Source organism: Lutra lutra, chromosome 14 (genome assembly GCF_902655055.1).
Source record: "Lutra lutra chromosome 14, mLutLut1.2, whole genome shotgun sequence".
NCBI classification, from domain to species: domain Eukaryota; kingdom Metazoa; phylum Chordata; class Mammalia; order Carnivora; family Mustelidae; genus Lutra; species Lutra lutra.
The window spans coordinates 50,885,286-50,910,731 of record NC_062291.1 but is presented as its reverse complement, the minus strand read 5'-3'; the positions used below and the strand labels follow the sequence as shown (position 1 = coordinate 50,910,731).

The following is a 25,446-nucleotide window of genomic DNA, read 5'->3' as shown; positions in this document are numbered from 1 at the left end:
GATGTTGGGTTTTCTTTAATAGGATTAGTAATGGTTATTCATCAGCCTTTAAGTGTAAAAAATAAAACTGTTTTCATCAAAAAAAAAAAAACAAAATGCTACTGAGTAAATCTGAAGATTAAATTGGCTTTATTAAGTGATTCATGAATCAAGCAGTATCTCATCGAGCAAAGAGTTACTCCAAGGAGTTTTACAAAACAGAAGGCTGTTATAAAAAGGAGGGTTAGGCAAGGAAGTCATTGGCAAAGGAAAATTGAAGGTTCATTGGAAGAAAATAAGAGTTCAGGGTGAGGGGTGCCTGGGTGGCTCAGTGGGTTAAGCCGCTGCCTTCGGCTCGGGTCATGATCTCAGGGTCCTGGGATCGAGTCCCGCATCGGGCTCTCTGCTCAGCAGGGAGCCTGCTTCCCTCTCTCTCTCTGCCTGCCTGTCTGTCTACTTGTGATTTCTGTCTGTCAAATAAATAAATAAAATCTTTAAAAAAAAAAAAGAGTTCAGGGTGACAGTAGCTTTTCATTGGCTGAGCTGCAGCATTTTCCATTGTTTGGGCTTGTTGCTGGGCAGAGGAACATTTTCCTTCTTCTTGGGAGGGTAGTAAAGTAGTGACATCTTCCAGTCGGGATAGGAAGGGGTAACTGTTTGGGATAACTATTTGAGATAACTGACTAGTGGTGGTAGGGGATGAGAGCTTTCTCTAGGAGTCTTCCCAACTCCAATTTTAGTTCAGGTTTCCTCTATTAATTTTCACATTTCTCCCATTTGGGCAAGATCTGTCTCTAAAAGCATCACTGATCAAGAGTTACATTTCCCAAATTCAGTAGCCTTTGTTCCTTGGTGCCAAAAAGGATCTTTCCTGTGGATTGTTTCCTACGTCAGAGGGAAAATTCATGAACCAAAAAAAAAACCCTCGAGGCCACCTTTCAGTTACCAAAAAAAGTAGTAGGGAGAACTCTCGGGTATTTTTTAATCAAAGTCTATATTTTATCAAGGTCACAAGCATTGGAAATCATCTCAAAATGCTGAGCAAGGATCACACTCCAAACTTAGGGGCTTCATTGTAGTGACTTCACTTGTAGGTCATCTGGGTACCCTTCTTTTTTTTTTTTTTTAAAGATTTTATTTATTTGACAGACAGAGATCACAAGTAGGCAGAGAGGCAGGCAGAGAGAGAGAGGAGGAAGCAGGCTCCCTGCCGAGCAGAAAGCCTGATGCGGGGCTCGATCCCAGGACCTGGAGATCATGACCTGAGCCGAAGGCAGAGGCTTAACCCACTGAGCCACCCAGGCGCCCCTGGGTACCCTTCTGAAACAAGTTGTCTCTTTCTGCTTTTACAGATCTTAACTGCCCAATATCAGTGTTAATTTCATCGACTACCACCAGAATCTGAGGAACAATCCCTCGTCAGAGAGAAAGTTCTTATGCTTCCTCAAAGACCACTTGATAAGAACTAGGAATAAAATATTAAAGACTATGAGTCATTTACCTTGTTATTCTTAATGCCCATGACTAGTCTATATATATATATATATATATATATATATATATATATATACACACACTTCCATATATATGCTCTTAGAAAAGAACAGTGAGGAGTGTCTGGGTGGCTTGGTCATTGAGTGTCTGCCTTAGGCTTGGGTCATGAACCCAGGGTCCTGAGCTAGAGTGACACATCGGGCTCCCTGCTCAGCGGGGAGCCTGTTTCTCCCTCTCCCAATCCAGCTGCTTGTGTTCCCTTTCTCACTGTCTCTCTCTGTCAAGTAAATAAATCTTTTTTTTTTTTTTTAAAGATTTTATTTATTTATTTGACAGAGAGGGACACAGCGAGAGAGGGAACACAAGCAGGGGGAGTGGGAGAGGGAGAAGCAGGCTTCCCCCTTGAGCAGGGAGCCTGATGCGGGGCTCCATCCCATGATCCTGGGATCATGACCTGAGCCAAAGGCAGACGCTTAATGAGCCACCCAGGCACCCCAATAAATAAAATCTTAAAAAAAAAATAAATAACAGGGATACAGAAAACTAAAATTACAGGTGGGGCACCTGGGTGGTTCAGTTGTTAAGCATCTGCCTTCGCCTCAGGTCATGATCCCAGGCTCCTGGGATTGAGGCAAACATAAGGCTCCCTGCTCAGCGGGGATCCTGCTTCTCCCACTCCTACTCCCCCTGCTTGTGCACTGTCTCTCTCTGTCAAATAAAATCTTAAAAAAAAAAAAAGAAAAAGAAACTAAAATTACAGATATCAAAAAGATAATATGTTAGTTGTTACTGGAATGTATTTATTCTCTCTCTCCCTCTCTCTCTCTAAGTAATCTTTAGACCTAACATGGGGTTAGAACTCCCTACTCTGAGATTAAGGGTCCCATGCTCTACTGACTGAGCCAGCCAGGGGCCCTTGGAATGTATTTATTTTTGCATTTGTTTTTTTAAGATTTATTTATTTATTTTAGAGAGAGAACACTAGCAGGAGCAGCAGCAGAGGGAGAGGGAGAGAATTCTCAAGCAGACACTACGCTGAGCATACAGTCTGATGAGGCCTCAATCTCAGGACGCTGAGATCAGGACTGAGCTAAAATCAAGAGTCGGATGCTCAACTGACCAAACCACCAGCTGCCCCATTCTTGCACTTGCTAACAGACTAGATAATGGGGCACCTGTGTGGCTTAGTGGGTTAAGCCTCTACCTTCAGCTCAGGTCATGATCTCAGGGTCCTGGGATTGAGCCCCGCATCAGGCTCCCTGCTCAGCTGGGAACCTGCTTCCCCCTCTCTCTCTGCCTGCCTCTCTACTTGTCATCTCTCTGTCAAATTTTTTTAAAAAGATTAAAAAAAAAAAAAAAACCAGACTAGATAATGTTCTGGACATTGTTCCAACCCAAATTATAAAGATACCATGTAGATGTGACTCAGAGAAACACAGACCATTGCACAAAACGCCATCCTTTTCCTCACCTAACACCCCAGTTCCACCTTCTCCCTGGTACCTTCCTCTAGATATTAACTTCCTTCCCCACCCCCTCAAAACTGGACATCTTAAGTAGTTATAGGAGGTTTCAGACTGCAGGAAGATGAAGAGATATGCTTCCACAAAGTATTTTATCTTCCTACTTAATAACAATAAGAATGTAAAAGTAATTTTGGAATTGCCTATGGAAAATTTTGATTCTATTTCTGCTGCTACTACTACTACTCACAAGCCTGGCAGGTATCTGCCCAGTGCTGTGAAACAAGAACTTGATGTGATCACTACTTCTCATAGTAACCTGAGAGATGGGATAGTTTTATCTTTACAGGTCAGGGATGTGTCTAAGACGTGAAAATGTGTTAAGGAAACCTAACTCAGAATTAGGAAGTCATGAAGGGAGGACTCACACACCCCTCCTCACAGCTTGCAAAATCCAGCAGGAGGAAAATTTCCTCTCAGCTCAGTAACCAAGGAAAGCAGATCCACTGCTTTGCCTGCAGCCAATGAACTCCCATTTTCCTCCAATGGACTTTTAATAAACCCCCTCCCAACTTCCTTCTTTCCTCTATAAAGTATGCTCTCTTCCATTGTTCTCTGTACTTGCCTATGGTTTGCCATAGTGTGCTTGTCCCACATTGTCATTCTTCTTCCATTCCCGAATAAACTTGATTTTACTGGCCAAATTGCTTACCTTTCTCTTTTAAAAGATTGACAGTGGTTATCCTGAATTTACTTATTTACTTTTTTTTAGGATTTTATTATATTACAGTGAGAGTGAGAGACAGAGACAGAGCATGAGCAGGGAGGAGGAGGCAGAGGGAGAGGGAGAAGCAGACTCTGTGCTAAGCAGGGAGCCCAATGCTGGACTCAATCCAGAACCTTGGGATTGTGACCTGAGCCAAAGGCAGAGGCTTGAGTGATTGAGCCAGCCACGCACCCATGGTTATCCTGAATTTAAACCAGTCTAACAAAACCCAAGTCCATGTTCTTCTTAAACTCTCTAGTAAATCGTACCTGGACATAGCCAGATTTCACTTTGAAGGGTTCCCTTACGCACAAATTACACTCACCGTAGTTTAGTTGCATAACAGTTCCTCAAAAACATGGTGCAAATTTTAGTTACAACACTGTATCAACTGTAATTGCATAAAATATAAACTTCGCTCCTAGTTCTTCAGGCCACAGATCACTATATAAATAAAGGATGTGTATCGTGGTAAGTGACAAGTCATGTAAACTCTCTGAAAGTCTGCCAGTGGTCACTTTGAGGCTGTTGCTTAGCTCTTATATGGACAGAAAAGCATGTGATTGGGTCTCTTCTTGTCTTCCAAAATAAACCTATGGGACATTTTAAAAAAATGGATGATCAAAAGAGGGAATTGATCAACAAAGACAAAAGTGCAGCAAATCAATGAAAAGTGTGAATGCTGGGAGTGAAATTGGAACTGAGCGTAAGTGGAGTTACATCCAAAAGAGCTGACGGGGAATGTTGATCATTGCTGTTGTCCAAGAGACTCCAGATCTGCAGCCAGAAGAACTTGTCCAAGGAGAACTTAACATAGGGAAAGTGTTTATGATGAAAAGGTTAAAGACGTCCTAAAAGAGATGATGCTGGCAAAACAACTTTATGCTGGGGATTCTTTTTTTTTTTTTTTTTTTAAGATTTTATTTATTTATTTGACAGAGAGAAATCACAAGTAGGCAGAGAGGCAGGCAGAGAGAGAGGAGGAAGCAGGCTCCCTGCTGAGCAGAAAGCCCGATGTGGGGCTCGAACCCAGGACCTGGGATCATGACCTGAGCCGAAGGAAGCGGCTTAACCTACTGAGCCACCCAGGCGCCCCAATGCTGGGGATTCTTTTTTTTTTTTTTTTTTTTTAATTTTTTTTTTAAGATCTATTTATTTATTTGACAGACAGAAATCACAAGGAGGCAGAGAGGCAGGCAGAGAGAGAGGAGGAAGCAGGCTCCCCGCGGAGCAGAGAGCCCGATGCGGGACTCGATCCCAGGACCCCGAGATCACGACCCGAGCCGAAGGCAGAGGCTTTAACCCACTGAGCCACCCAGGCGCCCAATGCTGGGGATTCTTGAAGATATTTCTTAACATTGAAAGTGTGAATCGGGGCGCCTGGGTGGCTCAGTGGGTTAAGCCGCTGCCTTCGGCTCAGGTCATGATCCCAGGTCCTGGGTTCGAGCCCCACATCGGGCTTTCTGCTCAGCAGGGAGCCTGCTTCCTCCTCTCTCTCTGCCTGCCTCTCTGCCTACTTGTGATTTCTCTATGTCAAATAAATAAATAAAATCTTAAAAAAAAAAAAGTGTGAATGATAAAATGTTGGAAGGTGATCCAAATTTATAAAGAAGTATGAAAATTGAGAGAAAAATGGAAAAAATGCTCTTTCTGTCATACACTATGCAATGAAAATAAGAAACAAGCATTGTTCAGACTGTTCTTGGTAAGGTTTTACAAATAAAAAACTGTAATTCTCAATGTTTCTAATAAGTTACAGAGTACAAAAATAAATATTAGTTTTAATGTTGCTTTCATTTCCCAATACACTTAGAGCATTTTTAATGTTTTGGCAAAAATTTTAAAGATCACAGAAATAATATAATAATTTTTCCCCATAGACTCATAAGATTGCTTTGCACAGTTTCAGCTTGCATGGTCACTTTGACGGTTTTACGCTACTGTACAGAGTGAGGGACACACAAGCACACACACACACACACACACAGCAAAGAATCAGTCTGGATTAAGAGGATCACTAGAATGGGTCCCAAGCATTCTGGGTTTCTGTGCAACAATTTACTGTTTGGGTGACTTTGGGAAAGCCATTTAACTTCCTGGGCTCAATCTCCTCAACCCTGAAATAAGGGGTCTGAACAATGACTCTTCTGTCCTGGCCAGTCCAAGTCATGCTAATTGACAACCAACAAATTAATATTGCTAAGGACCTTCCTATTATCTTCTAAGTGAGAGGGTAGCCTGAGTCAGTCTACAAGGCAGTCATGAATGTTGAATCTACAAATAAATCTACTGAAATCTGTAAATTCAATGAAAAGCATTTTGGCATTTCCTGAAAATGTGAACTATAAAGTCTTCATTTCCTATTAGGATGTTGGCTTACTTAGAGTCACAAAGTTGGTTTTCATTCGTCTTCACCATAACTGACAGAGGCCTCCATTTCTGTGGCTGAGCTCCTGTGAGCTCAGACTCTGGTGCTGAATGTATTCAGGCAACTGTGCCCTTTAAATGTGGCTTTATGTTTATAAAATCTGAGAGGATGTCAACAACCTAACTTTTATATGGAAGGTCTTCTTAAGGATTAAGAAATGCAATTACCTACTCATTTTGTTTTATTTTTATTTTTTTAAAGATATTATTTTTAAATAATCTCCGCACCCAGCGTGGGGCTTGAATGTACAACCCAAGGGGGCACCTGGGTGGCTCAGTGGATTAAGCCTCTGCCTTCGGCTCAGGTCATAGTCTCAGGGTCCTGGGATCGAGCCCCACTTTGGGCTCTCTCCTCAGCAGAGAGCCTGCTTCCCCCTCTCTCTCTGCCTGCCTCTCTGCCTACTTGTGATCTCTGTCTGTCAAATAAATAAATAAAATCTTAAAAAAAAAAGAATTTACAACCCTCAGAGATCGAGAGTCACATGTTCTACCTACTGAATAAACCAGGCGCCCCATCAAGTACATCTTTATTTTTTGTTTTCTTTTTTTGTTTGTGTGGGTTTGTCTTTTTTTTTTTTTTTTAAGTCATCTCTCTGCCCAATGTGGGGTTTGAACTCCTGACCTCAAGATCAAGAGTCACATGCTCTACTGACTTGAGCCAGCCAGGAGCCATCTCTACTCATTTTAAATCAGTTCACTTAAAAAAAAAAAAATAGCTTCCGAGGTGCCTGGGTGGCTCAGTGGGTTAAGCTGCTGCCTTTGGCTCAGGTCATGATCTCAGGGTCCTGGGATCGGGTCCCGCATCGGGCTCTCTGCTCGGCAGGGAGCCTGCTTCCCTCTCTCTCTCTCTCTCTCTCTCTGCCTGCCTCTCTGTCTACTTGTGATCTCTGTCAAATAAACAAATAGAATCTAAAACTAAAACAAAAAAAAATAGCTTTCATTTACTTAATCTATTCAGTACTACTTGAGTCCGTTCTTTAGGCAGGAGACCATCTCAGCTGTTCTGGATACTCAGAGACTAAGCTAAACTTGGTGCCCGCCCTTGATTACTGGTGAGCAAAAAGACATTTAAACCTTGTTAAATAAAATGGGATTTTAAAACATTTAAAAACATTTTATTAAAAAAATTTTTTTTTATTTAAAAACACATTAACACCTGGCCATCAGCAAAAAATTTCATTTCTGGCCATCAGCAAAAAATTACTGAGAACTTATTTGAGCCCTGTGCTTTATGGTATGGAAGACAAAGAGAATTAAATTGTTACGTCTTTGCATTTAGAGAGTTTACCACCAAGCCAAGGGATTTTCGTTCTTTTCTGAAAAGGCAAATGTGTTTCTTATCAGTGTTTCTTATACATTATGCCTTTTCAGAAAAGAATAAAAATTCTCAGGAGCCACGTTAACTAAAAAGACTTTGAGAATAGAAAAACTGAATCACATAGTAACAAAATACAACGATTACTATAAAAACAACTCTAGGGGTGCCTGGGTGGCTCGGCCAGTTAAGTGCCCATTGAGCTCAGGTCATGATCTCAGGGTCATGAGATCAAGCCCTGTGTCTAGCTCCACGCTGGGCACAGAGCCTGCTTAAGATTTTTTCCCTCCCTCTCTATATCTCCCCCCCACACCCCAGCTCCGTTCGCACTCTCTCTCTCAACAAACAAACTTAAAAATGAAAAAACTCTAATCTTTATCTAAAATATATATTGAGCTCCTGATAGGAAACGTAGAGTATACTAAGAACTGTGAATAAAAGCAAATCACAGTTAAGAACTAGTGAGAAAGTCAGGGGCAAACCTTGATGATGCCTCATTTAGCTCCTTCACCTTTCTTTCTGTACCTGAGATGTCAAATCTCTGTGCTCTTCACAAACGAGACTTTATAAAAATTGCTTTCAAATCCTATTCATTGGATCACAGTGATTTCAGTGTTAAACAATCCATTTTGGAATAAACTTTCACGGGGTGACAACTGGAGTTAGAGGAAGTCTCTTAGGCCTCCCTTTGAGAAATATTATACCCACAGAGTGAAAGTAGATAGCTAACAATTTGCCTGCCCTGCCCTCTGTATTCAAGTGAAACTCCCTAAAGGAAGCCAAAGCTTATTCTGAGTATTTCTAACTGGCAAGACTTAGGTAACAGGTTCTAGCCCTCCAGGCAGAGTGAAGAAAGCCAGTGACTTAGAGCAGAGACAGAGCCACAAGAGACAGCCCTTCCAAAGTGACAGTTGAAGATAGTAGCATTTCAGTTCCTCCTTTCTTAGCCTAAAGCTGCACTGTGTGATAAGGGGGCCATTTACCCACACAGGGCTGTTGAGCACTTGAAATGTGGCTAGTGGGACGGAGGACCTGACTTTTTAATATTCTTTTATTATTTTTTAAGATTTTATTTATTTGACAGAGATCCCAAGTAGGCAGAGAAGCAGGCAGAGAGAGAAGAGGAAGCAGGATTCCCGCTGAGCAGAGAGCCAGATGGGAGGCTGGATCCCAGGACGCAGGATCATGACCTGAGCTGAAGGCAGAGGCCTTAACCCACTGAGCCACCCGGGCACTCCTGGGTTTTATTTTTTAAAAGTAATCTCTACATCCAGCGTGAGGCTCAAACTTATGACCCCAAGATCAAGACTTACATGCTTTACTGACTGAGCCAGCCAGGCGCCCCTGACTTTTTAAAAAAATTAATTTGTTTACTTATGGGGCGGATAGGGCAAGGAGCAGAGGGAGAGAGAATCCCAAGCTGACTCTGAACTCAGTGCAGTGCTCAGTGCAGAGCCCAATGTGTGGCTCATTCTCAAAACCTTTAATCTCATGACCCTGACTAAGATCATGATCTAGGCTGAAATTAAGAGTTGGACACTTAACTGAATGAGCCATCACCCAGGCACCCCTGACTTTTCAATTATAAAATACACACCATAAAGTTGACCGTCTTAACCATTTTCTAAAATCAGTAGTATTGGGGCGCCTGGGTGGCTCAGTTGGTTGGCATTTGCCTTCGGTTCAGGTCATGGTCCCAGGGTCCTGGGATGGAGGCCTGTGTCAGCCTGTGTCAGGCTCTCTGCTCAGCAGGAGCCTGCTTCTTCCTCTCCTTGCTGCTCCCCCTGCTTGTACTCTCTCTCAAATATATAGAATCTTTTAAAAAGTCTTTAAAAGGGGCACCTGGGTGGCTCAGTGGGTTAAAGCCTCTGCCTTCAGTTCAGGTCATGGTCTCAAGGTCCTGGGATTGAGTCCTGAATCAAGCCCTGCATCTGGGCTCTCTGCTCGGCAGGGAGCCTGCTTCCCCCTCTCTCTCTGCCTGCCTCTCTGCCTACTTGTGATCTCTGTCTGTCAGATAAATAAACAAAATCTTTTTAAAATAAATAAAAAGCCTTAAAAAAATCAGTAGTGTTAAGTACATTCAGTGTTGTGCAAGCAAGCTCCATAGTCTTTTTGTCTTGAAAGCCTGAAACTCTATACATAGTAAATAATTCCCCATTTCCTGCCTCCCCACAGTCCCTGGCAACATCACCATTCTTCTTTCTGGTGCCATGAAACGGAGTACTTTTGATACCTCATCGATGTGGAACCATGCTATATTTGTCTTTTTGTGACTGGCTTATTTCGTGCAGCTTGATGTCCTTGTTTCATCCATGTAGTAGCATGTCTTAAATTTCCTCCTTCTTCTCCTTCTCCTTCTTCTTCTTCTTCTTTTTTTTTTTTTAAAGAGATAGCATAGCAGGGAGGGGGCAAAGGGAGGAATAAAGAGAGGGAATCTGCTGAGCTCCAGATGCGGGACTCAATCTCAGGACCGAGATCATGACCTGAGCCAAATATCAAGAGTTGGACGCTTGACTGACTGAGCCACCCAGGCACCCCAGAATGTCCTTCTCTTTTAGGGCTGTTATGCATCTATCAATGAATTGGGTTGCTTCCCCCTTTTGACTGTTGTCAAAAATGCTGCTATGAACATTGGTGTACAAATAGCTTTCAGATCTTACTTTCAATTATTTTGAGTCTATCCAGAAATGTAATAGCTGGATTACATGGTAATTCTTTTTAAATTTTTTTTAGTATTTGCCATACTGTTTTCCATACTGGCTGTACCATTTTGCATTCCTGTTGGCAACACACAAGGATTCCAATTTCTTCACATGCTTGCCTTAATTTAAATTTAAATACTGAAAATTCAGTTATTGGAAAACTTTTAACTATGTTTGGAACAACATGGATATGTGAATCTACTTTTTTAACTGTAAGTTTTACAAAATATAAATAATATTCCCAATAAAAATTTAACATCTGTATTCAGATGTGTTGTTCAGTGGAAAATACACACCAGGTTTCAAAGATTTAATCCAGTAAAAAATAATAAAAAGTGTCTCATTGATAATTTTATATACTGATTACATGTGAAATAATATTTTGGGTGTGTTGAAACAAATAAAAACATAAAATTAATTTAACCTATTTTTTCCTACTTTTGTAAATGTGGCTCCTAGAAAAATTTTAAATTACGTATAGGGCTTACTTTCTACTGCTATTGGATAGCACTACTGTAGAGGTAGTCTCCACTCTAACATAGTGAAAATCACCAGATTCCAGAAGGTAAACTCTTCCCAGGGTCCTAATCGTTTAAAAAAAAAAAATTTTTTTTTAAAGATTTTATTTATTTATTTGACAGACAGAGATCACAAGTAGGCAGAGAGGCAGGCAGAGAGAGAAGAAGGGAAGCAGGCTCCCCGCTGAGCAGAGAGCCAGACTTGGGGCTTGATCCCAGCATCCTGGGATCATGACCTGAGCCCAAGGCAGAGGCTTTAACCCACTGAGCCACCCAGGCGCCCTTAAAAAAATTTTTTTTAAAGATTTTATTTATTTGAGAGAAAGAGAGACGGAGAGCGCAGAGGGACCAGGAGAGGGAGAAGCAGACTCCCCAATGATCAGGGAGCCTGACACAGAGGGAGATCATCCCAAGAACTGGAATCATGACCTGAGCTGAAGGCAGATACTTAACCACAACGCAGCCAACCAGGAAACCCCCCCACCCTCCTCACCCTCGCCAGTTGCTTTAATATCTTCTGCCCTTAATATCTTAATACATCTATCTTTCTTTTACTGCAGGATTCCCTGAATGAAAGCCCCCCACCCTTTTTTAAAGATTTACTTATGAGAGAGAGAGAGCATGTGCGCAAGCGAGCACGAGGTGGGGAGGGGTAAGGGATGGGGGAGAGGAACTTTAGCAGATTCCATGCTGAACAAGGGGCTTGATATCAGGAGCCTGAGATCCAGACATGAGCCAAAACCAAGAGTCTCTTGCTTAACCAACTGTGCTACGCAGGCACACCCTGAATGACACTTTCTATTCACTGTTACCACAAAAAGCCAGGCCGTTATACCCATTTCCCTAGCGAGTATCTGGTGTTCAGTTTTGGTATCCTATTTTCTATGTTTTGTTGGTCTATCAGAACCTATGCCTTCCATTGCAGAGTCCTCCTGTGTGTGGTGGGGGGTGGGTGGGGGGGTGAATGGAGGGGGGGGTGGAGGGGCTAGGGGGTGGGGATAGTAGGGGAGTGGGGAGGTGGGCGGTGGTGCTGGCAGATGCATAACACCTCAGCAAGGAGAGCTCACGGGATATGTTAATGTGTTTACAGAAGAAAAGAGGCAGTTTCTTCCTTTAATTTGACAATGCTGCCTTGACAAAACTTCTGTACGTTTTGTGGTTTTTACCACTTACAGCTTATTTCCACTCTGAAAAGGGTCATAAATCCTGGACTGACTGACTTCCATATGACAACAAAGTAGTGGGGCAGTACCTGGACGAGATGTGGTCACTTTCAGTGACTGGGGGCTACACGACAGAGGGGTGTGTGGGGAGCCAGGAAGAAACCCTGTCATGCTGGGATGGGAAGAACCAAAAGGTAGATTTGAGACAGAAGAGTTGTGGTTGTGAAAGTATTTGCCTCTCATACCAGAGTCACTCAGGATATAATAGCCATCACTACCACTCCAGTGCAAACAAACAAACAAAAAAAAAACACAAAAAACCCCACCTCTTCCGTGGTGGATAATTGTTCATAAATTTTTTTTAAAGATTTATTTATTTATGTAAGAGAGAGAGAGCAGGGGCACAGGGGTAGGACAGAGAAGGAGGGAGAGAAAGAATCCTCAAGCCAACTGCGGGCTTGCTCCTGAAATCATGACCTGAGCTGAAACTAAGAGTTGGACGCTCAATCAGATGTTTAACTGCATGAGCTACCCAGGTGCCCCAATTCATTATTTTTTTTTGAATAAAATTTTTATTTTGGGATCATTTTTTTATTTTTTAAAGATTTTATTTATTTGAGAGCGAGACAGTGAGAGAGAGCATGAGCGAGGAGAAGGTCAGAGGGAGAAGCAGACTCCCCATGGAGCTGGGAGCCTGATGTGGGACTCGATTCCGGGACCCCGGGATCATGACCTGAGCCGAAGGCAGTCATCCAACCAACTGAGCCACCCAGGCGTCCCTTGGGATCATTTTAAATATACAGAAAAGTTGCAAAGATAGTACAGGGAATACCTGCATACCTTTTACTGTTTTTCCTATATTCAATGTGTGATATAAACATGGCACATTTGTCAAAACTAAGAAATTCACACTGAGAGTGCCTGGGTGGCCGAGTCAGTTAAGTGTCTGCCTTGGGTTCAGGTCATGATCCCAGGGTCCTGGGAGAAAGTCTTGCATTGGGCTGTTTAGTGGGGCGTCTACTTCTCTCTTTCCCTTTACCCCAACCCCCTTGCTCATGTGCTCTTTCTCAAATAAATAAAATGTAAAAAAAAAAAGGAAAGCGATTCATATTGGTAGAATACTCTTAAACTATAGACTTTAATTTGATTTTACCACTAATGTCCTACTTTTCTGGAACACAACACACAAGCCAAATTGCATTTATAATGCAAGCTTTTTATATACCAAGATCTTGCCCCATTTTACCATTCACATTAATATTTTTATTTCTTGGTACAGACTGTAAGGTTTTATTTTTGTGTGTATGCTTACTTATAATTCTGAAATACGTGTTTATTCATACTGGTGGTGCCCACCAAAGACTACCATACATAGTTGTGGTCAAACAATGAAGGGTTATTAGCTGCTGTAGTGAGGGAAGACCTCACCCCACGGGGAGTCTCAAGATGGGGGTGTTAAAGAGGGCTCATTATAGTATATGGGCTTCTGTTAGGTGATTTGGGGGAGGGTCCAAGGAAACAGGTTTTGTTCTGGTTCAGTCAGAAAGCAGGGGCAATTCAGGGACTAGCTTAATTTTTATCAGAAAGCAGGAGGAATTGGAGCAGGGCTAGAGTTGTCATTAAAGCAGTAGTCACTCACGTTAGCTGGGGATGGGATGTTTTGGTCATCTCTGTGCTTGCACAGTGTCTGTTTTTATCTGTTCAGGCACAATTAAAGTGGTCTTATTTTCTTCTTCTCTGTCAGAGAGAGAACTCATTCTAACGTTAATATTCCATGACATTGTTTACGTTCATCAGGGCATCCAGGCCAGCTCTGAGAGCTGCTTTTCTTAGCGCAGCACCTGATCATAATTAAGACAGAAAGCAATAGAAGACTGCTTAGCAGCTTTTGCTACAGAAATGGCAACTCTGGTCCGCGATACTGCTAATTCCAGCTGTGTACATGTGCTTAACGAGCAACTCCCCATCAAGGGCTGACAAGTTCAGACTGTCTCGTTTAGAGCAAAAACACCGGTGGCCTGGATGTAGTAGGAACTCAAAATCGAACTGGAGCGTTTCTCCAGCAACGAACATTCTAGCAACCTCCCCGCCCCCCGCCTTGTCTCTGAGAACCAGGCCACAGGGCCAAAGCCCTGTCCTCCGGGGGAACCGGGTGCCAGAAGAAGCGACCCGATAGTGCGGAGTAGAGACCCAAGAGCCGGGAGCACAGCCCGCGCCCGCTACTCAAACTCCGCCCCTGGAGCCGCCTTTATGTCTCCGCTGCTCTCGGTTCCTTCTTTCTCCCTCGACAGGAAATGGCTCCCATTTTCTCCTCTCATGGTGGTCTTCGACCCAGGCGTCTTTGGGGCTCATTGTCTGGGGTGCTTTTCAGTCTGTACTTTCCGGGGCTCAGGAGCGCTCTGCCGGCCGCTGCCCTCCGGCCCGCCTCCGCTGGCTCCCGCTCCCGCACACGCTTGGCGGGCCAATCTCCGCTCCGGGCCGGGCGCGTCACAATGGCGCCCTCGCGGCGCGCCACCCGAGCCAGCCCCCACGCCCCGCCGCGCTCCACTTCCAGCCCCATCTTCCCGGAGAGGTGGGGTTCTGCAGGGAAAGAGGCCGGCTGGGGCGCGGGCTCCCGGGCTGTGGGATAGGTACTGGGTACAGGGCCGAGCCGGACCGATCAAGCCCAACACCGCGTGCACCCGTCGGGCGGGAGTTGTGCACACGGGCCTGCGGTGCGCTAGGCCCCGCCCCGCGGAGGCCCCGCCCAGGGCGCGCTGCCAGGGGTTTCCATGGTGATGGCAAACTATCCTCAACTGCCTCAGCTACGACAGCCAAGTTCCCCGCGTTCCACCCTCTTCTAGGTGCTCAGAGGGACGATCGAGGTGCCGATGTGAAGAGCGGGAGCGTGGAGACTCGGATCCCGAGGTGAGGGGCTGGACGGGCGGCGGGTCCGAGGCTGAGGGCCGCACTACTGGGACCGACCGAGAACTGGGCCCTTGAGTATGGGGACAGTGGGACTGAGATCTGGAGTGTTATGTGTGTGTGTATGTGGGGGGGTCTGTGGGAGGATTCATCGTAGAGGGAGCCAAGATTCTTGGCTCCAGTGGGGGAATCGCCAGTCCATCTGGGGAGATGGAGATAAGGGGATCTAGAGGGACTGAGTTTGAGGAATCCCTTTCTTAGGCCAGGGATGGCGGGGGAGTCCTAGACCCGCAGGTCTGAGACGTCTGCGCCAGCCTGCAGGGACACCTTTAAGGATAGTGAGACGTGGAGGGGGGGGGGGGGCTCTTAATTAAAGGGAATACATTCACATATTTCAAGAGTCACAAACTTGCACAAGGCTTTATTACTCAAAAACTTTATTCTCTCTATAGCTCCATTTCCTGCCTCCCTGAGGAAATAATTTCAAACCTCTAAACTTGTCTTCTCCAGAAATTTTACTTCTTCCTCTTTTATCTGCATCTCTTCTCTGTGCTCTTCTTTTATTTGCTTCATTAAATTTGAACACTTCAGTCTGAAATATTTCTTTTTTTTTTTAAAGATTTTATTTATTTATTTGACAGAGATCATAAGTAGGCAGAGAGGCAGGCAGAGAGGGAGGGGGAAGCAGGTTCCCTGCTTAGCAGAGAGCTCGATCCGAAGGCAGAGGCTTTAACCCACTGAGCCACCCAGGTGCCCCTGAAATATTTCCTCATTGATTTCCTTTGTCTCTTGTCACACTTTGCTGCTGCCTGTGTGTAGTCAGCCGTTTGTTTTTCTTTACCTTTTCCTAGTCATACCCTTGACTACTTTTTGCACTGGTTCCTTTTTGACAACTCATCTTGGAATAAGCCTAAATTCAGAGGGGTGGGAATGGGTCCAGAGCTTTGTCTCGGCTCTCATATACTTTCTGTATGATCAAGATTTTCATGTGTAGTGGTTTTTTCATTTTAAAAATAAGAAATAAGACATATAAGGGTTATATTGTAAAACATGTCTTGAAGGTGATAAGAATACTACTTAACCTAAAAATCTGTGTATGTACCACTAATCTTAATAGAACTCTACCCTGATTTATAACTTTTGGTATAGTATCAATCATTAACTGCCCCCATTACTGTTTTGATTTTATACTTTTAAATTACTTGTTTTTAATTAGAATTTAACTAAAATTGTTTTTATTCCTTCCTCCCCAAAATGTATTGAATAGTTTTGATGTAGGAAAGATGTTAGGGTTCAAAGCCGAGAGCCAAAAAGGAATTCTTGAGACGTCTTTGGTGCAAAAAGATGATTTTTTTAAAGCAGGGGGACAGGACCCGTGGGCAGAAAGGGCTACCATGGGGTCATGAGGAGTGGCCCATTGTATACTTTCAAGTTGGAAGGGGGTTAGGAATAGTCTAAGTCTCTAAGGAATTTTGGAAGCAAGGTTTCCAGGACCTTGAGGGGGCTAGCTATTGTTAGGAAAAAGTCATTTATTACAATCTAATAAAACCTTAGTCTTGTGACCCCCACATGTATATTGGTGGGCCATATGCTTGGGGGTTGATTACCAACACATATATTGGGGGATTGAGGGGGTTAGAGATAAGGGAAGTTTCTAAAGGAATTTTTATGTGTTAAAGTAGACTTACAGGATCTTGGGGGGAAGGGGTGTCAGGCCAGGATTGACTTTTGACCTTAGCAAAATATTAACATCAAGGTAGTTGAGTCCCTAGAGGAATGTCACTCTGCCTGTTTCAAGGACTTGTCAAGGGTCTGTAGGTAGTAAGGAAATTTAATAATTTTTCTTCTGCCTTTGTTTACCACATCAGTTTTGCATGTCTTTGGATTCTATATATTAATTGTTTTCATACTGTTTTCCTCAGTGCCTTTCTTTTGTTAATTAGCCTTGTCTGTTGTCTTCATAGGATTATTCTAAGACCAAGTATATAGCTGTAATATTTTTTGCTGCTTTATAGTATTCCATTTAATAAGCAGGCAACAACTTACTTCTCCACTATTCTGTTAAAGGACATATAGGTTGTTTCCAGTTTGGGATATTATAAACAGTGGTATTTTGAACCAGCACATGTCTTCTGGGGGCACCCGTGATATGGGAAACAAAGGCAGAAGGAAATGTAGATAAAATTAAATGTCCATATAACCTGCAGCCCATTGACAAATACTTGAGGCAAGCAGAATATAATCATCCTCCCAGAAGCTCCTGTCTCCTAATTGTCTTAATGTTAATGACTTGCTAAACGGAAATACAATCTCCGTTTGACAATAGCGAGGTCTCTGATATCCTGTGTCGTCTTTAGCTTATGAAGATCCTTTTGAAACTTCTCTTATCTCGTGAATTCTTTCTTGGTTGTTAGCTCCCAACCTCACCCCACCAAACCTCACCTATATTCCAAAACTATGTCACATGTGCCAGACTTAATTTAGACTGTCCCTACTGTGGAATTCCTGGGTTCTAGGATTTGCCCACATTTAACTTCCTCACATAAAGATACTTTGGAAAACAGTTGTACCAGTTTACCTCCCTCAAGCCAGTGGGACTGCTAGATTATAGAGTGAGTAAATGTTTAACTTTGTAAACAATTACCAAACTTTTCCAGAGTTTCTGTACCATTTTCTCATTAGCAATACATGAGAGTTGCAGTTCGACATGTTTGCTAATACTTGATATTGTCAGTTTTAAAAACTTAGAATATTTATTTTAGCTATTCTAATGGAGCATTTGGCCATATTTTATTATGGCTCTATTTACTTTTTTAAAAGATTTTTAAAATTTATTTATTTATTTATTTGACAGAGAGAGAGAGAGAGAGATCACAAGTAGGCAGAGAGGCAGGCAGAGAGAGAGAGGGGGAAGCAGGCTCCCCGCTGAGCAGAGAGCCTGATGCAGTGCTCGATGTGGGGCTCTATCCCAGGACCCCGAGATCATCCCAAGTCAAGGCAGAGGCTTAACCCACTGAACCACCCAGGTGCCCCTGAATGTTAAGATCTCTGTTACAGTCTCAGAGGTTCCTGAGGTTTGGTTCTGGTTTTTTGCTGCTCTATTTTGTCTGTCATTCAGATTGAGTAATTTCCATTATTTGTATTCAAGTTCACTGATACCCTGCTACTCCCCCTCACCCTTCTTCATTCTGCTTTTGGGCCCATCTAGTGAGTTTTTTAGTTTGTAATTATATTTCTCAGTTATAGAATTTCTGTTTGGTTCTTTAAATCTTCTGTTTCTTTGCTGAATTGTACTTTTTCAGTTGTTTCAAACATGTTCGTAATTGCTCACTGAAGCATTTTTGTGATAGCTGCTTTAAAATCCTTGTTAGATATTGCAGATATTAGTGTTGATAATGGTTTTCTTTTCTCATTCAAGTGGCATTTTCATGGCTCTTTGTATGACATTTCTTTAAAATTGGATCCTGGACATTTTGAGCAATTTTTTCAGGCTCTGACTCTTACTAAATCTTCTGTGTTGTTGTTGTTTTTAAGATGTATTTATTTATTTATTTTATTATTTACTATTTTATTATTTTATTTTATTTTACTTGAGAGAGAGAGAGTGAGAGTGAGCGTATGAGCAGGGTAATGGGGTAGAGGGAGAAGCAGGCTCCGCATTGAGCAGGGAGCCTGATGTGGGATTCCATCCCAGGACTCTAAGATCATGACCTGAGCTGAAGGCAGGTGCTTAATGACTGAGCCACCCAGGTGTCCAGATTTATTTTAGAGAAGGATAGAGAGCAGGGGCGAGGGATAGAGAGAGAGGGAGGGAGAATCTTCAAGTAAATTCCCCGCTGAGCACAAAGCATGTTGCCGGGCTTGATGCCAGGACCCTGAGATCATGGCTGATCCAAAATCAAGAGCCCTACTACGCTCAACCAGCTGAGCCACCCAGGCATCCCCTAAATCTTCTGTTTTTTTATTTTTATTTTTATTTTTATTTTTAAAGATTTTATTTATTGATTTGACAGAGAGAGATCACAAGTAGACAGAAAGGCAGGCAGAGAGAGAGAGAGGGAAGCAGGCTCCCTGCCGAGCAGAGAGCCCGATGCGGGACTCGATCCCAGGACCCTGAGATCATGACCTGACCCGAAGGCAGTGGCTTAACCCACTGAGCCACCCAGGCGCCCCTAAATCTTCTGTTTTTAGTTCTTCTTTGACACCACACTGGCAAGAGAAAGAAAGATGCTATCTCATTGTTGCCCAATAAGGTAGAAATCCAAGTTCTCTACTTGGCCTCTGTTGACAGTCTGGAGATTGGGAATGGAAGGATTATTTTATTCTACTGGACTGTAGTGGCTGTCAGGTTCCCCACTGGACCTTCAACGATAGCACCTTCATAGGAGGGTGCACTGTGCCTTCTTAAAGCCTAGAAGAGGGTGTAAGTCTAGGCTTCCTATTAAGCCTTTGCTGATATGGGTAGGGGTGGTGTTATACTTTTTGTCTATGGAGTTTGGCTGGAGCAAGGTGTTTATTATCTCAAAGTTTTCTGTCTTGTAAGGCTGCCCCTTTCCTGTCCTTTTGCTGGAAAAAGCATGCTATTCTTAGGCTTTTAAAAATCTGCATCCAGGGATGCCTGGGTGGCTCAGTTGATTAAGCGGCTGCCTTCGGCTCAGGTCATGATCCCAGCGTCCTGGGATCGAGTCCCACATCGGGTTCCTTGCTTGGCAGGGAACCTGCTTCTCCCTCTGTCTCTGCCTGCCTCTCTGCCTACTTGTGATCTCTCTCTCTCTAACAAATAAATAAATAAAATCTTTAAAAAAATAAAAATAAAAATAAAAATCTGCATCCAGGGGTGCCTGGGTGGCTCAGACGGTAAGGGTCTGCTTTCGGCTTGGGTCATGATGCCAGAGTCCTGGGATCAAGCCCCACATTGAGCTCCCTGCTCGGTGGGGATCCTGCGTCTCCCTCTCCCACTCCCCCTGCTTGTGTTCCCTCCCTCACTGTCTCTCTCCGTCAAATCAATAAGTAAAATCTTTAAAAATAAAAATCTGCATTCATTGACATTTTCAGATTGCTGGCTTTTGTTTTTTCTTCAAGGTCTTTTTAAAAAAATATATTTTATTTATTTATTTGAGAGAATAAGAATGAGAGAGAAAGAAGAAGCAGGGGGGAGGGAGAAGCAGGTTCCTCGCTGAGCAGGGATCCTGATGTGGGGCTCTATCCCAGGACTCCAGGATCATGACCTGAGCCAAAGGCAGACGCTTAACCAACTGAGCCACCCAGGTACCCCAGATTGCTGGCTTTTCTAACACATAGTTGATATATACGAGGCAAAAAGAAAACCCAGGGACCCCAACATCATGTCATTTCTTGGGTCCTAAGATCCCTTCTTGATCTGGCATTTTCTTTCTACCTTTTAGTCTTATTTATTTATATAATGTTCAGGATGTTTAGTTGTACTTAGTGGGGGAATATGAGGTATAGCTACTCTATCTTGTCCTGCACTGGAAGTTTTGCCTTTATTTTTGAAAGATATTTTTAGTATCTCTGCATATAAAGTTTTATCTTTCAATACTTTAAAGCCATCATTCCAGGGTCGCCTGGGTGGCTCAGTGGGTTAAAGCCTCTGCCTTTAGCTCAGGTCATGATCTCAGGGTCCTGGGATTGAGCCCCACGTCGGGCTCTCTGCTTGGCGGGGAGCCTGCTTTCCTTCCTCTCTCTGCCTGCTTGTGATCTCTCTCTGTCAAATAAATAAATAAAATCTTAAAAAAAAAAAAGTGTCAACTTAAAAAAAAAAGCCATCATTCCACTGTCCTATTTCTTACATTGTTTCCGTTTTTTTTTTTTTTTTAAGATTTTATTTATTTATTTGACAGAGAGAGATCACAAGTAGACAGAGGCAGGCAGAGAGAGAGGTAAGCAGGCTCCCTGCTGAGCAGAGAGCCCGATGCGGGCCTTGATCCCAGGACCCTGAGATCATGACCTGAGCCGAAGGCAGCCGCTTAACCCACTGAGCCACTCAGGCACCCCTGTTTCCGTTTTTTAATGTAAGAATTAACAAAACTGTTTTGCATAAAAGATATTCTTTTACAGGTGACTTAGTCTCTCATATTTCTTTTTTTTTTTTTTTAAGATTTTATTTATTTATCTATTTGACAGAGAGAGAGATCACAAGTAGGCAGAGAGACAGAGAGTGGAGGGGAAGCAGGCTCCCCGCCGAGCAGAGAGCCCGATGTCGGACTCGATCCCAGGACTCTGGGATCATGACCCGAGCCGAAGGCAGAGACCCAACCCGCTAAGCCACCCAGGCACCCTCTCATATTTCTTTGAATATATTAGACACACATCTTTCAGAATCTCTTGTTTGGTGTATTGGCTTATTTTCCTTCAGTATTAGTTTTTGTCCTTCTGGTTGCATAATACTCTTTGGGGTGTTGGTGTTTCTCAGATGTCATGTGAGAGTCCTGCTGGCATGACTCCAAATACTATTGACTTCTACCCTTTACTGGCAACAGGATGGAGCGTTGTGTAGTCTGGGTGCGGGAGACAGTAGTGAGGTGGCATTCCTAAGGTATCTTAGTTGCTGCCAGACACCAAGGGCGCTTCTCTGAGGCTCTGGTTGTACTAACTGTGTCCACCTGGGAGTGGACCCACAGCTGCTTTCAGCAGTCTGGGCTGGAGGAGGAGGGAGCCCCAGCCCTCAGACTGTCTGTGGTGCTTCTTGCCTCTTTTCATGCTGTCATCTTCTGCTATTCTTAGGCTTTTAAAAATCTGCATCCAGGGATGCAAGGGTTCTGAATTGTGGATCTAATCTGTGGTCATCCCATCTTTAAATCCCTAAAAATTGCATGTCCACTGAGGGTGATGATTCTCATTTTCCAGCAATGATAACCACTTACGTTTTTAAGATACCTTTTGTCAATTTTATAGTTTTTGGTCCAAAGGCCTACTGAAGTATGTGCTCTGAGTGTCATTTTGATTCCATTCAATTATAGACTCTCTGTAATGTCAGATAGTGCTTGTAGGTGGGGTGGGCGTATCTGTACAAGCTTTGGAATCAAGAGTCTTGGGATTAAATCTCAGCTCTGAAACCTATTTGATATTCTTTTTTTTTTTAAGATATTTATTTATTTATTTGACAGACAGAAATCACAAGTAGGCAGAGAGGGAGGCAGAGAGAGGAAGGGAAGCAGGCTTCCCCGTTGAGCAGAGAGCCCGACGCAGGGCTCTATCCCAGGACCCTGAGATCATGACTTGCGCTGAAGGCAGAGGCTTCAACCCACTGAGCCACCCAGGCACCCCCCATTTGATATTCTTTTTTTTTTTTTTTTTTTAAAGATTTTATTTATTTATTTGACAGAGAGAGATCACAAGTAGACAGAAAGGCAGGCAGAGAGAGAGAGAGAGAGAGGGAAGCAGGCTCCCTGCTGAGCAGAGAGCCCGATGCGGGACTCGATCCCAGGACCCTGAGATCATGACCTGAGCCGAAGGCAGCGACTTAACCCACTGAGCCACCCAGGCGCCCCCCATTTGATATTCTTAAGGCCATTTATATTTCACTTTACCTTCCTCATCTATAAAATGGGGAAAATAATGTTTATTATGTATTCTTGTTACATATATTAAATGAAAAATTATTCAGTTTTTACTTTGTTTTCAGCCATAAAAGATTGCACCCAAACTAGTTTGATGCTCTCCTGTCCAGTGTCCCTTCACTGATGCTTGGTCCTGAAGGCATTGGAGGCCCAGCTCACCTTGGTGCTGTCTGCTGAATTTGTGCAGAATTTCCAACATTGAAGGTGGGGTATCAAGTGTTCATTTCTTTTTTTGTTTAACTCTAAAAGATTTTTTTTTTTTTTTTTTTAATTTATTTGTCAGAGAGAGAGGGAGAGAGAGCAAGCACAGACAGACAGAATGGCAGGCAGAGGCAGAGGGAGAAGCAGGCTCCCCGCCAAGCAAGGAGCCCGATGTGGGACTCGATCCCAGGACGCCGGGATCATGACCTGAGCCGAAGGCAGCCGCTTAACCAACTGAGCCACCCAGGCGTCCCTTTTTTTTTGTTTAACTCTAAACAGAAGATATAGCAAATGGCCTTAAAAAAAAAGGAGGGGGGAAAGAGAGAAACTGTGGAACACAGATATATTAAATTATTCAAGTCCCACAGAATCGAAGCAGCTCAGGGTTGAAGGGCAGTGGCATATATAGTATTAGTCAAACAGCTCAAGCTGATGTAGCTTGTTTTGTAGGAAAACTCCACTGGCTACAATCTAATCTTATACAGGGAGCCCAGGAAAAATGTGCAGCTTGTTATTACAGAAGTGGAAGCTGTGTAACCAATTTGTACATGAAATTGTGAAATCAGTATTTTTAAAAAATTCCCTTTTCAGTATTTTGTAATGCCTCAAAATGTCTCTTGCATTTTGAGCTTGCTTCAGTTTATATTGTAGTAGTGTACCTCAGCAATTAAATGTGCATATTGAAATGATTTCAGTTATGTGAAATAAAAAAATAAAAATAAAATATCTAAAAATACCATGTTGCTATAAACACATTTGAAAAATTCAATTAAAGGTATTAGATTCATCATTTTTAAAAATTTTGATTTCTTGGGGCACCTGGGTGGCTCAGTAGGTTAAAGCCTCTGCCTTTGGCTCAGGTCATGATCCCAGGATCCTGGGATTGAGTTCCGCATGGGGCTCTCTGCTTTAGCGGGAAGCCTGCTTCCCCACCCCCAACCCCCCGCCTGCCTCTCTGCCTGCTTGTGCTCTCTGTCAAATAAATAAAATCTTTAAAAAATTCTTTTTTGTAATTTCTTTTATCCTAATCCTTTTTAAAAGATTTTATTTATTTTAGAGAGAGAGAGCACACTTGAACAGGGGGAGGAACAGAGGCAGAGGGAGAGGGAGAGAATCTTCACGCTGAGTACAGAGCCTGATGCAGGGCTTCATCCCATGACCCTGACATCATAACCCTAATGGAAACCAAGAGTCCAACACTCAGCCAACTGAGCCACCCAGGAGCCCCTTTGCATCCTAATCTTTTTGGTTTTTCTTTTTTAAGTCTTATTTTTATTTAAGTAATCTCTACACCCAACGTGGGGCTCAAACTCACAACCCCAAAATCAAGAATTACATTTTTTTTTTTTTTTTTTTTTTAAGAATCACATGCTTTTATGACTGAGCCAGCCAGGTGCTCCTCTAATCTGTTTTTCTTTATTTATAATCCTTAAGGTAAGTTAAGATTTTACGACATTCAGTTTGTAAATTGAAACATGATACTGTAGGTTTTTGGTCTTTGTGATTATATGAAATTGTGAAGCCTCAATTTAAAGCTTTCTCTTTTTTTTTTTTTAATTTTATTTATTTATTTGACAGAGAGAGATCACAAGTAGGCAGAGAGTCAGGCAGAGAGAGAGGGGGAAGCAGGCTCCCTGCTCAGCAGGGATGCTGAGGCAGATGTGGGGCTCGATCCCAGGACCCTGAGACTATGACCTGAGCCGAAGGCAGCGGCTTAATCCACTGAGCCACCCATGCGCCCCTTAAAGCTTTCTTTTTTTTTTTTTTTTTTTTTTTTAAAGATTTTATTTATTTATTTGACAGAGAGAAATCACAAGAGAGGCAGATAGAGAGAGAGGAGGAAGCAGGCTCCCTGCTGAGCAGAAAGCCCGATGTGGGGCTCGAACCCAGGACCTGGGATCATGACCTGAGCCGAAGGCAGCGGCTTAACCCACTGAGCCACTCAGGCGCCCCTTAAAGCTTTCTTTTTAACGTTAGTTCATTTTATTTTATTTTATCTTATTTATTATAAAGATTTTATTTATTTATGAGAGAGAGATTGAGCATGAGCTGAGTGGGGAGGCAGAGGGAGAGAAGAAGCAGTCTTCCCACCAAGCAGGGAACCCCAAGCAGAGCTCTATCCCCGGACTCCCCAGCGTCATGACCTGAGCCAGAGGCAAACACTTAACCCACTAAGCCATGCAGGTGCCCCCTGTTAGTTCATTTTAAATGTGTTTTGTTAAAGTGAAACATTTAACTAAAATTGCTATTACCAAGTTAAAATAAATTATTTTTCGCAGAAAGATTCATAGGACTCAGGATATAGTTATCCTTGTGGCTAAGATTTATTACATTATAAGGACCCAAAGCAGACTCACCAGAGGGAAAAAGGCTCATGGGGTGATATCTAAAAGAAACCAGACCTGAGCTTCCTAGACTCCCCTTACTGGAGTCACACAGGATGCAATGAATTCCCCCACAACAAGTAGCAACAACTTTTGTGAAGCGCTGTCTATGAGGGAAGCTCACCAGAGGCTAGGAATTCACGTTCTTCCTCAGGAGTCAGTCATGGAGGCACATATTGCTGGCGTTACCGTGCCAGTCGCTGAAATTCCAGATGCTCCGAAGGAAAGCGGGTATCCGGCATACATTTTGTTTGTCAGTTTAAGTGCCATGGGCCACTCTTACCATTTAGGGAAAGTTTTATATGAGTGTATGCAACTGTTTACCAGGCCAGTTCTGAGATGCCAGCCAGGGACCAGCCTTGCAGGCAGGCCTTGATAAGGTTAGCAGGTTCAGGCCTGCTGTGTTAAATTCTTTTTGGCAGGAAATAGAAATGGTATAAACAAACCAATGAAACAACTGAAATTATCAGAATGGATTAAAAAAAGACTCATTGTGTATAAAAAAGTCTAGGTAGTTTTTTTGTTTTGTTTTGTTTTTTAAGATTTTACT

General features: G+C 43.0%; 1 protein-coding gene across 1 annotated transcript in view; it reads left to right on the top strand.

Moving 5' to 3' along the window:
• The first annotated feature begins 13,726 nt into the window (after nt 1–13,726).
• The window catches only part of LOC125084393 (uncharacterized), a 67,502-nt gene continuing 55,782 nt past the window's right edge, over nt 13,727–25,446 (top strand). Inside the window, exons 1-3 of the mRNA XM_047701624.1 lie at nt 13,727–13,765; nt 13,859–14,399; nt 14,671–14,734. Of these exons, the coding sequence (XP_047557580.1) occupies nt 13,727–13,765; nt 13,859–14,399; nt 14,671–14,734 (644 nt within the window). The remainder of the gene's footprint in view (nt 13,766–13,858; nt 14,400–14,670; nt 14,735–25,446) is intronic.